At 42.8% G+C, this 13744-nt stretch overlaps 1 protein-coding gene across 3 annotated transcripts in view; it reads right to left on the bottom strand.

Annotated features, from left to right (window-relative positions):
- Positions 1 to 1216: 1216 nt before the first annotated feature.
- Positions 1217 to 13744, bottom strand: part of CUL4A (cullin 4A) — a 58435-nt gene continuing 45907 nt past the window's right edge. For all 3 annotated transcript variants that reach the window (XM_057299622.2, XM_034937043.3, XM_034937044.3), the window contains 5 exons: positions 13596 to 13709; positions 11999 to 12104; positions 11675 to 11847; positions 6052 to 6204; positions 1217 to 2806 (listed from right to left, as the gene is read on the bottom strand). In XM_057299622.2, the coding sequence (XP_057155605.1) occupies positions 2711 to 2806; positions 6052 to 6204; positions 11675 to 11847; positions 11999 to 12104; positions 13596 to 13709 (642 nt within the window). In that variant the 3' untranslated portion in view covers positions 1217 to 2710. The remainder of the gene's footprint in view (positions 2807 to 6051; positions 6205 to 11674; positions 11848 to 11998; positions 12105 to 13595; positions 13710 to 13744) is intronic.

Here is a 13744-nt window from a genome sequence, read left to right as displayed (position 1 = left end):
CCCAGCATTTGGGGAGGCTGAGGTGGGAGGTTGGCTTGAGGCCAGGAGTACAAACAGCCTTGGCAACATAGCAAGACACTGCCTCTATAAAAAATACAATAAAAATTATCTGGGCGTGGTGATGTACACCTGTAGGCCCAGCTACTCAGGAGGCTGAGAAGAGAGGATTGCTTGAGCCCAGAAGGTAGAGGCTGCCGTGAGACATGATCATGCCACTGCACTCCAGTCCAGGTGACAGTTAAGACCCTGTCTCTAAATAAAAATAAAAAATGACCCTCCATTATAGCCTGTATTTATAGGAAAGCTACTGATGTTTGTTTTTGTTAATTTTGTGTCCGGTTAACTTGATGAATTCTTTCTTCAGTCACAGCTTTTCATTTGCTCCTTAGATGACCTGGGTATGCAACCATCTAACCTGCAAGTAATTTCACCTTCTCCTTTCCACTTTTACAGCATTTCTGTCTAAGTGCTGTTTCTTTTTCAATGATTTCTTCTATACTATTTGTTTTACCACACTGACCTTTAACAATAAAACATTAAATATTGCTAAATAAGAGAATAGATATAAATAGATTTTCCTTTCTTTTATAAAACAGAAACAGGCAGGCCGGGCATGGTGGCTCATGCCTGTAATCCCAGCACTTTGGGAGGCCAAGGCGGGCAGATCACCTGAGGTTAGGAGTTCAAGACCAGTCTGGCCAACATGGTGAAACTCCGTCTCTACAAAAATACAAATATTAGCTGGGCATGATGGCGGGTGCCTGTAATCCCAGCTACTTGGGAGACTGAGGTGGGAGAACTGCTTGAACCCAGGAGGCAGAGGGTGCAGTGAGCTGAGATTGCACCACTGCACTCCAGCTTGGGCAACAGAGCAAGACTCCACCTCAATTAAAAATAAATAAACTAAAATGGAAACAGGATCTCCCTATGGTGCCCAGGATGGTCTGGAACTCGGGCTCAAACGATCCTCCCACCTTGCCCTCCCATAGCTGGGACTACAGGCGTGAGCCACTGTGCTCGAATGAAACAAAGGCACAGCACAACGAATCGTCCAAGTAAAAAAGACCCACTTGTCACTACCTGGCCCCACTGGTATTTTGTGGTAGAGGTGGCCAGGAAAGAATAATCACTTGAGAGGGGACAGGTGCTCCCTGCTCTGACTTCTGTCTAGTGCACTAGTAGTCAAAGCTGCTAAAGAGTTATGAAGAATGTGTCATTTGCATATCACAAAGTTTTATTAATGTAATTTTAAGGCCAATTAAACTAATTTTATTCAAAGTAAGTCTACATTAAATTACAATATTAACAATCTCTAGACACAACGAACTTATAAGAAAAAAAAATAGAAATCTGTTTGGTCTTTCTTAGACCACATATCATGGAACTCATAAATGAAAATTTTCAAAGATAGAAATGACAAGTAAAGAGTGAGGATTTTAATATGGAAACCCACAAGGTGTCATATTTCAAACCCGCATGTTTCAAAAAGAGACTCTTAATAATTTAGCACAAAATCAAATTATATAAACTTGGTATATTCCAGAAAATATTGCTTTAAACACTTATGCCATGATCAAAATTCCTTTGGTAGCTTTTAATCAAAATGAAACATGCTATTATGTAAAATATAAAGTACTTTTAAATGTTATCTCAAAAGTATCTTTGTCATAGTTACCCTTCTAACATCACTACTGAACTTTCCTTTCACTGTTCAACCTCATGTATATATACACAACACAAAACCAGGTACCAACAAAATCCTTTTAATCTTTCCACAAAATAACCTCTGCTTCACAACATCAAGACTTTAAGTCTCCACAAACTTTTTACAGTTTACAGCAGAGAACAAGGATCGTCCCTGCGCATGACTGTAAAAACCAAACCAAACTTTATTATTGCAATCACACAAATACTGCAATTAAAAAAAATCAAAGAGCAGTTACCCCAATGCAAAAAAACAGGGACTGCCAGACTCAATCTTAGAATGGAAACACAAACACACTAGCCCCAAACCCTAAAACAGAGATTCACAAGGAACTCAGCTGAAACGAACAGACGCAGCAGGGCGGACACCATGGCCTTGGCACCTCAGGGAGCTCACTTAGAAACCTGACTTACGAAAAATCAGCCATCAAAGTTTACAACTTTTGGAAATACATGAAACAGAGAGGGGCCAGTGGCTAGGGTGCGTCATCCATTCACCAGCTTTGAACCCTGGCTCTTTCTAATGTTCACCCACGAAGGGCCCTTGTTTTCACTCTAAATGCTGATCATCTGAGCGAGCTGTCTTCAGGGATACCTAAGGAATCTTCAGAGCTAAAAAATGCAGCATCTAGGGTCTTCTTCATTGTGCACTCATGATCACACACGAGAACAAACCAAACTTGCAGCTTTTTGACACAAGAACAAGACCTTTTAAAGGAACTTCTCTTTAGTAACATCTTCTTGTCCAATCTCAAAGTTATTTTGCACAGAGTAACAGAAACAATTTAAATGCCTAAAAGAACTAGAGGAAAAACTGGAGGGAAAAAGATACATCTGCAGGTTGAAGTCTTGAGCCTTGTGAAAGATGACCCAGGAGCCACCTCCCTTCCTTCGCCTTCCAATGTCCACAGCTGGATCAATCAGAGTCCCAGAAATGGCACAGGTGTGCTTCCTGCTCTGAGGGTACATTCTAGTGTTTCATGAAGGGGAACCGTCTGCAGATGCGTCAGGCCACGTAGTGGTACTGATTCGGATTGTCTTTGTCTCTCTCCATATAGTCTCTGTCTATCAGAGATTCAATTCTCTTTTTCAAATCTCCAGGCTAAAAAAGAAGAATAAAACTCCCCTAATTACAGTGGCATTAAATTTACAAACATTTACATACAAGGGGTATATGCATGAAGTATGTAACTATACTTATAGAAATATATATACAAATAGATATTTATATGAAAATCATTTATAATTATACACATATTTATGAAATGAACAAAACTTTCTATTTTAAAGACAAAGTTAACATTATCTCTTGATAAAAAAAGCGTCCATGTGAGTTTATGGTCAGAGCGTGGCTTCCTGAGGGAAATGTGAAACTTGTGAAATGTACATACATTATCTGCCATCAGTAAGGGCACATATAAGCGAGGCAGACCCGACATCTGCCATCAGTAAGGGCACGTATAAGCAAGGCAGACCCGACATCTGCCATCAGCAAGGGCACGTATAAGCGAGGCAGATCCGACATCTGCCATCAGCAAGGGCACGTATAAGCGAGGCAGACCCGACATCTGCCATCAGCAAGGGCACGTATAAGCGAGGCAGACCCGACATCTGCCATCAGCAAGGGCACGTATAAGCGAGGCAGATCCAACATCTGCCATCAGCAAGGGCACGTATAAGCGAGGCAGATCCGACATCTGCCATCAGCAAGGGCACGTATAAGCGAGGCAGACCCGACATCTGCCATCAGTAAGGGCACATATAATAAGCGAGGCAGATCTGACATCTGCCATCAGCAAGGGCACGTATAAGCGAGGCAGACCCGACATCTGCCATCAGCAAGGGCACATATAAGCGAGGCAGACCCGACATCTGCCATCAGTAAGGGCACGTATAAGCGAGGCAGATCCGACATCTGCCATCAGTAAGGGCACGTATAAGCGAGGCAGATCCGACATCTGCCATCAGTAAGAGCATATAAGCAAGGCAGACCCGACATCTGCCATCAGCAAGGGCACATATAAGCGAGGCAGACCCGACATCTGCCATCAGTAAGGGCACGTATAAGCGAGGCAGACCCGACATCTGCCATCAGTAAGGGCACGTATAAGCGAGGCAGATCCGACATCTGCCATCAGTAAGGGCACGTATAAGCGAGGCTGACCCGACATCTGCCATCAGTAAGGGCACGTATAAGCGAGGCAGATCCGACATCTGCCATCAGTAAGGGCACGTATAAGCGAGGCAGACCCCACATCTGCCATCAGTAAGAGCATATAAGCAAGGCAGACCCGACATCTGCCATCAGTAAGAGCACATAAGCGAGGCAGACCCGATCACGTGACACATTTTTATTTGAAAGGAAAATCTCAACATGTCTTACTGGGGCACTTTTATCCTTTGAAAGGATGCTTCTGCCTAAGTACTGTATTTTATTTTTTTTATTTATTTTGAGATGGGGTCTCATTTTGTCGCCCAGGCTGGAGTGCAGTGGTGCGATCTCAGCTCACTGCAGCCTCCACCTCCTGGACTCAAGCAATCTTCATGCTTCAGCCTCCCCAGTAGCTGGGACCACAGGCTGCACACCACCATGCCTGGCTAATTTTATTTTTTGTAGAGAAGGGGTCTCACTATGTTGCCCAGGCTGGTCTCAAATTCCTGGGCTCAATCAATCCGCCTGCCTCAGCTCCCAAAGTGCTGGGATCGCTGGCGTGAGGCAGTGCACCTGGCCTGTATTTTTATTCTCGTTTATTTACATAGTTATTGCATGCCATGTCCACGTAAGTGAAACTACAATCCCCAGTGTTCCTGCACTAAGAGTAGGTGACTGAGGAGACGAATCCACAGCCACAGCCTGTCTCTGCCCAGAGGGAACAGCCACTCCAGCTCTGCTGTATTAGGAAGAAAATCTGTGTGAGCACTTACGTGCAAGGCTCTCCCTATACAAGAGAGACCCTCTATTTTCCAAACAAACTTCACCTTCTATTCAGTGATAAGCCACACATTTTACAAGATGTGGCTGAGGCTGGGCGCGGTGGCTCACGCCTGTAATCCCAGCACTTTGGGAGGTTGAGGCAGGCGGATCACGAGGTCAGGAGTTTGAGACCAGCCTGACCACACGGTGAAACCCTGTCTCTACTAAAAATACAAAAACTAGCTGGGTGTGGTGGCACGTGCCTGTAAGCCCAGCTACTCAGGAGGCTGAGGCAGGAGAATTGCTTGAACCCGGGAGGCAGAGGTTACAGTGAGCCGAGATCGTGCCACTGCACTCCATCCTGGGGGACAGCAAGACTCCATCTCAAAGAAAAAAAAAAAACCCAACTACCCCTGAGAGCAGAGCGGGCGCCCTGGTCTGCCACACTCTACCCCTGAGAGCAGAGTGGGCGCCCTGGTCTGCCACTCTCTACCCGAGAGCAGAGCAGGCGCCCTGGTCTGCCACACCCCACCCTTGCTCGCCTCTGCTTCGCGCTGGGCCTGATTGTTTGCAGTGGCAACAGGAGACTTGCTCCAGCTGGTGGGAGGAAGGGGCAGTGAACCTGATGGTGCTTTTGGAGCTTCCCAGGGCCCTGAGGACGGCACCTCACCTCTGCAGGGAAGGGGGCAAATGCGGGCTGATGGACAGTGGCACTTCCACCAGACTCTTAAGTGTTCGACTATTTAGTGCATATCAACTTTATTCCCTTGATGGAATGGGAGGCTCAAACTGCACAACATGGAATCTGGGGACTTTCCCTCCAAAGCACGTGTGGCCGGTCCTGTCCCTGAGAGGCCAGGCGTCATCAGAGTTCAGTGTTTCCTGGGTTGATAAATACATGTAAAAAACGTTTCATAATACTTTCCCGGCTTATCCTGCATCCCACACGTGGCAGGACAGTAAATCTCAGTTCTGAAAACACAACGCGGGTTGACAGGCCTGGGCTGACTTTCATAAGAAACAGCAACAGTAGACTATTACCGTGGTGGAAAACGTGGTGTAGCCTGTAAACGCTGAGTAAGTTAGTTATTGTTATCATTTCCTTAAAATCTTGTGATGTAACCTTGACCGCTACTACTATGAGAAAAGTGTTCAGCTTTCCATGTCCCATCTACCTCTTCCCTTCCTGAAAATATGAACAAGCGCGCACCATCCCTGGGAAGGAGAGTTTTAGGGCTCTATCATTTCTGCAGTGGCGATGAGCAACACCTGGAATAAAGAGCTTCACATTTGCCAGTTTTTCTACATTCAGTGTATACACAAAGCACCATGAATAATGCAGGTCAAATGATATGACTGAACATAGAATTAAACATGCTTTGTCAATTGTTTAGCAAATACTACAAATTTAATTATGCTAATGTTACATTTACCTTTACTGGAAATTTCAGCTGATTATATAATTCAGAAACTAGAAGATTATGACCAAGAGTCTTTCTCATCTTCATTATTCTGACGATAGCAGCATCAATCTGATATTGTCTATCCTGAAACACTCTCTCAGTGGTGCTAACCTGTTCCTCAACCTGTACAAAAAAGAAAAAAAAAGTTAAGTGTAAAACTGTATTTTCTTTTTATTTTTTGAGATGGAGTCTCACTCAGTCGCCTGGGCTAGAGTGCAATGGTGTGATCTCGGCTCACTGCAACCTCCGCCTCCCAGGATCAAGCGATTCTCTCGCCTCAGCCTCCCGAGTAGCTGGGATCACAGGCACCCGCTGTCATGCCCGGCTACTTTTTGTATTTTTGTACAGGCAGGGTTTCACTATGTTGGCCAGGCTGGTTTTGAACTCCTGACCGCAGATGATCCGCCCACCTTGGCCTCCCAAAGTGCTGGGATTACAGGTGTGAGCCACCACACCTGGCCTATATTTCAATATTAATGACTTGATGTTACCGAATTTGATGGGAAATGGTTTTTTTTTTTTTTTTTTTGAGACGGAGTCTCGCTCTGTCACCCAGGCTGGAGTGCAGTGGCGCGATCTCGGCTCACTACAAGCTCCGCCCCCCGGGTTCACGCCATTCTCCTGTCTCAGCCTCTCAAGTAGCTGGGACTATGGCGCCCCCCCCACCACGCCCGGCTCATTTTTGTATTTTTAGTAGAGACAGGGTTTCACCATGTTAGCCAGGCTGGTCTCGATCTCCTGACCTCGTGATCCACCTGGCTCGGCCTCCCAAAGTGCTGGGATTACAGGCGTGAGCCACCGTGCCCGGCCGGAAATGTTCTTTTGATGCAAAGAAAGGTCAGACATTGGATGAATCCTACTTTATTATGCATGTTTATTTGTTGTAGTAAAAGGTACCTTCCGAGAATAGCAAAACTCCAAAACCAAAACTTAAAAAATATTTTTAAAAGTTATTTTCCTTATAAGAAAGCTGCAACAACTCTATGTGTGATGTAGATTAAAACTAGCAGCACAGTAAACAAAACATAATGACCATCAGGATATATTCCAGAAATGTTAAGTGTTGATCAACATTAGGAAATCTGTGAATATAAGTGAGAGCATTGTAGCAGTTGAAAGGTTAGATTATATGACCATCTTGATAGATGCTGAAAAGGCATGATAAAACTGAAAATGGATTTTTTGATTTAAAACAAACATTAGCATACAAGGATGAATAAAAAAGAATCTGAACATGATAAAACATGGTTATCAGAAACAAACAGCAAATACTAGAGACAACTTAACCTTAGTCCAACAGGAACCTGATGGGGATCTGCAGTTGAAATGAGGGCTGGGGGAAGGTCTGTGCATACACATGAGGCAAGTATGCTTCAGGATGGGAGAGACTCCAAGCTTTCATCACATTTTCAACAGGATCCATGACCCCCAAAAAGTTAACATCCTCTGAACTAGAGATAAAATTAGGAAGCTCAGCTGCACTGCTATTCCTTAAAAACATTACTTTAGAGGTTCTAACTATGCAATACAGGAACAGACTAAAGAGGTATATTGAAAAGGTGCAGACAAAACGATCATTATTTGTAGATGAGCTGGAAAATCCAAGAAAATCAACAGAAAAACTTTCAAAGCTAAAGAGTTTTGTAAAGTGGCTGGAAATAAAATAAATATACAAAGACAAATAGCATTAATACATACATTCTGATAAAAACCGTCAGAAATGTAAAGAAAAAAGGTCCCCTTTATAAGAGATCAGCATTTCATTAGCCTGTCTTGCTTAAAACTCTAGTGGTTTTCCAAATGCTTCATGGATCTGAGCCATCTTCAGAGGGTCCAGCTGTGGCTCCCTGATCAGGCCTGTCTGGCTCAGCTTCCCCTTTTGGCAACGATGCTGCAGCCAGAGGCCTTCTTTCAGTTCCTGAGCAAAGCTAGTCACTTCTTCAGGAAAGCATTGGCTGACGACAGTATTTAATTAGACTCTCCTGCACTTCTCTACCCTAACATTTTCCTCCACTCTTACAAGTTAGTCAATGTGTGTGATCCTCTGCTACCTCTCTGCTGGAAAAAACTGAACACTCCTAGAAACAAGGACTTATTCTTTATTGTTAATGGATGAATTCTCAGTGCTTCACAGAGGACCTGGGCCACCACAGATGCTCAATAAGTATTTGTTGAATGAATGAAAATTTATGACTAGCAAGAAATATGCAAGACTTACAGAAGAAAACTAGAAAGCTCTGAGAAAAAGATTTGTATGTATTTACATATATACACATATGTATGAATCACAAGATTTAATACGATAAAGATAAAAGCTCTGCAAATTAATGCAATATGGATTAAAAATGTCAATGTTCTTATTTGGGGGAGCAAAGGTGTGATACAATTATTGTCAAGTTCATTGGAAGAATAAAGTTATAGGAATAGCTACATTAATTAAAAGAACCTGGTGCCAGGCATGGTGGCTCACGGCTGTAATCCCAGCACTTTGGGGGGGTCAAGGTAGGAAGACTGCTTGAGCCCAGGAGTTCAAGACCAGCCTGGGTAACATGGCAAGGCCTCATCTCTACAAAAAATACAAAAAATTAGCTGGGCGTGGTGGCATATGCCTGAGGCTGAGGTGGGAGGATTGCTTGAGCCCAAGAGGTTGAGGCTGCAGTGAACTATGATCACACCACTGTACTCCAGCCTGGGCAACACTGTCTCAAAAAACAAAACAAAACAAAACAAAAAAAATGGCTGGCTATGAAATAGATACAGAATTTATAGAAGAGAATTGAGAAACTGACCTATAGGAATTTGATACATAATAAGGTGATAATTCAAATAACTTGTTCAAGGATGATATTTTAAATTTGGTTTTGGAAAGGATGGGGGCAGTTAGACTGTTTTCAGATACTAAAATAATTTCTGCAACATGAAAAGAAAGATTTAAATGTAAAAACTTCTAGAAAAATAACATACTATAAATGTTTTTTAAAACTCTGGTTAAGGGAATTTGTCTCTTAGGCCAATGATATGGTTTTGAATATGTGTCCCCTCAAAATCTCATGCTGAAATGTGGTCTCCAGTGTTGGAGATGGGACCAGGTGGGTGGGGGCAGGTCCCTCATGAATGGCTTGGGCCCTCCCCTTGGTGATGAGATCTGGTCGTTTAAACATGTGGGGCACCTCCCTCCCTGTTCTTGCTCATGCTTTTGCCATGTGAGACACCTGCTCCCCTTGCATGACTGGAAACTTCCTGAGGCCTCGTCAGAAGCTGAGGTGATGCTGGCGCCATGCTTCCTGTACAGCCTGCAGAACCGTGAGCCAATTAAACTTCTCTTCTTTATAAATTACCCAGTTTCAGGTATTTCCTTATAGCAATACAAGAATGGCCTAATACAGCATTACACGTTAAGTCAGAAACCATAAAAGAAAAGGAGACTATATTTGAGAACTTAAAAACTGTTATGTGAAAAAAAACCCAATAAAAACAACAAAATTATCTGTCAAAAATGACAAAGCAGGCTGGGCATGGTGGCTCACGCCTGTAATCTCAGCATTTTGGGAGGCCGAGATGGGTGACTCACCTGAGGTCAGGAGTTTGAGACCAGCCTGGCCAACATGGTGAAACCCCGTCTCTACTAAAAATAGAAAACTTAGTTGAGTGTGGTGGCACACGCCTGTAGTCCCAGCTACTCGAGAGGCTGAGACAGGAGAATCGCTTGAACCCGGAGGACGGAGGTTGCGGTGAGTGAGATTGTACCACTGCACTCCAGCCTGGACGACAAGAGTGAAATGCAAAAACAAAAAACAAACAAACAAAAAACACGAAAAAAAAAAGGGACAAAGCATTAATATCCTTAATATATAAAGAAAACCTACTAATCAGTAAGAGAAAAAACATTATAATGAATGCATATGACTTGAAAAGCAATTAGAAAAAGAAAAATACAAATGGCTAAGCATAAAAAGAGCAGCATCAACATGTATGAAGTGCTTACAGGTGTGTGGCAAAGAGCTTTCTAAACGATTCATTTAATTCTCACAACTTGAGGTAGTAGTATGTCTATTTTAAATATGAGAAACTGAGCATTAGAAAGATTATATAATTTGTATAAACTACTGAGTGGTAGAAAGATGCTGTAAAGAATCAGAAATCAAAATGAAAACTGCAACAAACTATCTTTGGGCTGCTCAGAACAGGGTGAGCAAAGGACAGGTGGAGGTGGGGGCAGACACTGTGCTCTGGTGAAATCTGCCAGACTTCAACTTGGAAAAGAGCAAACTAAGACAAGTACACATTATTTTACCCAGCAGCTCCAGAGCAAGAATCACACTAAAGAAACAATCTAACAAGTGCACAGAAATGTCTGTGCCAGGGTGTTGAACGTAATCTTATTTTCAGGAGGGGCAGTGGAGGAATGTTAGTGCCTGTGGCCGAGGGCACTGCCAGCCCTGGTGGGTCTACACAACCGGCACTGTGCTCCTCCAACAAGTCCTGGCCAGGAGAAGACTGTGATCAGCAATGAAAACTGGCTACAGGAGGGCCCTGACAGGTGCCATATGTACAGTGATCCCAGGTGTTTTTTCTTTTGTAGAGTTTGGGGTCTCACTGCATTGCTCAGGCTGGCCTCAAACTCCCGGGATCAAGCGACGCTCCCGAGTAGCTGAGACTATGGGTGCATGTCACTGTGCCTGGCTTAGTGATCCCACTAAAAAAAAAGTTTACATACACTCACACCACAGAAAAAGGCTGTGACCACAAACAAAAAGGGCAATAGTGGTTACCTTCGGGAGAAAGAACTGATAGACCTTCTCACTTTTGCCCACTATAAAAGGTGCACCCTCAAAGGAGTTAAAAACTTAAGTCCACATAAAAACCTGCACAGAAATGTTTATAGCAGCTTTAGTCATCATCACCAAAACCTGGAAACAACCAGATGTCCTTCAGTAGGTGAAGGGATAAGTTGTGATGCATCCAGACAATGGAGAATCCTTCAGTGCAAAAAGCAGAGTTACCCAGCCATGAAAAGACATGGTGAACCTTAAATGCGTTCTAATAAATAAAGAAGCCAATCTGAAAAGGCTATATACACTATGACTCCAACTGTATGGCATTCAGGAAAGGGCAAAACTATGGTGACAGTAACAGGGTCAGGGGTTGCCAGGGGCTCGGAGGGAGACAGGGATACAGTGACAGAACATAAGAGAATTTTTAGGGCAATGAAACTGTCCTGTATGATCCTATAATGGTGGATACATAACATTATACATTTACCCAGACCCACAGAATGTACAACACCAAGAGTGAACCATATCAGATTCTATTACCATAGAAAGTGTGGATAATTTTCGAAACCCTATGACCACGGGGAGTTCTGGCTTAGCACACAACTTTTTTGTGAATAGGAATAACATTAAGTGGCTTTTTTTCTGATTTTCTTTCCTACTGAGAATGTGAAGTTAATGAAAGCGACATGAAGATGAGTACTGAAATTGGATTATTTTAGAAATGTGCTTCAGGCCTCTAACAGCCAAAAACATTACTACAAAAACAAATGATTCCCTGCTAAACCCCCTATAAGTAAAAAGAGAAAGTTTATACATACAGTTTCCTTCATCTGAATTTGATTGATCTTTATTCTAAACAACTTGTGCTTGAACTCTCCATTAAAAATGAACTTGTCTCCATCTTCCACTTCCTTTCCTTTGGGACTTTTAATCAGCACACGTGCTTTGCCACAGGCCAGTGACTGCAGCGTTCTGCGCAATTCACTATCCTCTGAATGGGAAGCAAATGCAGGCAAAGGCTGGTGTTAAACGAATCAGACTCAACAACAGTAAACGAATCATACCAAGTCTATGTCTTATCTTAAAACAAATACATGCTTTAAGAACAACTCATGGAGCTATGCACTCTGCAGTTTTCGTACCTATCCCCGTGGCCATTTTTATCTCCTCAAAGCTGAAGCCATCTCCCTCGTTGAACATGAGGAGCACCAGTGTCTGGAAGAGGGACACCTGGAATTCCTTCTTCCCCTGGAAGAGAAGGCCTCATCACACCTCTGAAGCTGTGCATGTACAATCTTTGAAAAATTAAAAGAAGCTTCTTTTTGCTCTCAAACTTTTTTTTTTTTGAGAAGGAGTCTCGCTCTGTCACCCAGGCTGGAGTGCAGTGGCACAATCTCAGCTCACTGCAAGCCCCACCTCCCGGAATCACGCCATTCTCCTGCCTCAGCCTCCCGAGTAGCTGGGACTACTGGTGCCTACCAAGCCCGGCTAATTTTTTGTATTTTTAGTAGAAATGGAGTTTCACTGTGTTAGCCAGGATGGTCTCGATCTCCTGACCTTGTGATCCACCCACCTCGGCCTCCCCAAGTACTGGGATTACAGTCCAGCTTTCTTTTATACGGGACTGACTGTAACGTAGGGGTGAATGCAATTTGGCCTTATATATCCCAGGATGATCTCCTTTTCTATTCAGGAGTTAGTGCTGCAGCAACTTGCCACATGCCTCCAGGTCAGACCCGCGAGAGGCACATGAGAGTTCGGGTGACAGTTGGTGGCCCCCTCTGCAGACCCAGCCCGGACTCATCACAAGCCCATAACAAGCCCTTCCTGCACACCTGGAGAGAGCTGCAGTTGGCGGTGCTGGTACAGACCCTGTGGAGGTCAAGTTCAACTAAAGTCAGCAAGTAGGGCAAAAACTGGGGATAATAGAAATTAACTTTCCTAATACCTTAAGGAAGAGTATATATGGTTTCATGTATATGACTCTCTACAATAATAAAGTAGGTATGTATAACTTATTTGATAATGTACAGATAAGTTTATTATTAATATAACAGCTATACAAAATAGGAATTTTATGTTTTTGCTTAGTGTATATAATTGCCCTGTTTCATAAGCGCCTTTCATTGATCAGTGCATTGTATGCATTCTCCCCTCTTAAATAATCGCTCATAATAACAGCACTGCAACCACTATTCTCATTCATTAATCCGTGAAAATGTCTTATTAAGATGAGTTCCTAGAGTTGAAACTAAGGCAACAGTTCGGCAGCAGGGTTGCCAAAGTTCACGATGCCAAACTGCCCTTCCAAAAGCCCACTACAGTTTATGCTTCTTCCAGTAGTGGGGAAGAGTCCGTTTTTTTTAATTTTTTTTATTTTTTAGGCTTCATCAAATCTCTTAGTCAAAAAGTGGCATCTTACTGTATTTTACTTTGAAGCCCTCTGTTTAGCAGAGAAGTGTAATGCATCTTCACAGATATTTTTTTCAATTTTGCTTTTATGAGCTGCCTCTTCACATTCTCTGCTTTTTCAATAGGTAAATGGTTTTCTATGGATTGATTTCTTAAGAATTTTTATTGATTGGAATATTAACCCTTTAACTGTTATAAATTTTATTGACTTATAAAAGCTAGTGAATTAAAGTGAAACACTCCTTTTTTGCTACTAAAGTCCAGTAACAAAAAAATTATATTAACATATTTACAAATAATAAAAAATAAATGAAACATACAACTTACTTCTTTAAACTCCGCTTTTAAAACAGCATGTCCCAAAGTAGTTTGCCATTGAAGTTTTCGACCACTGTGCTTTCCAAGATAAAATGCCTTAAATACTTCCTGAAGTTTAATCATCTGTCAAGCATAGAAGAACAACAAAATTATGCTAC

This window comes from Pan paniscus, chromosome 14 (genome assembly GCF_029289425.2).
Source record: "Pan paniscus chromosome 14, NHGRI_mPanPan1-v2.0_pri, whole genome shotgun sequence".
In the NCBI taxonomy this organism is placed as follows: Eukaryota; Metazoa; Chordata; class Mammalia; order Primates; family Hominidae; genus Pan; species Pan paniscus.
The sequence above is the reverse complement of the archived record's forward strand: the minus strand, read 5'-3'. Positions and strand labels throughout refer to the sequence as shown.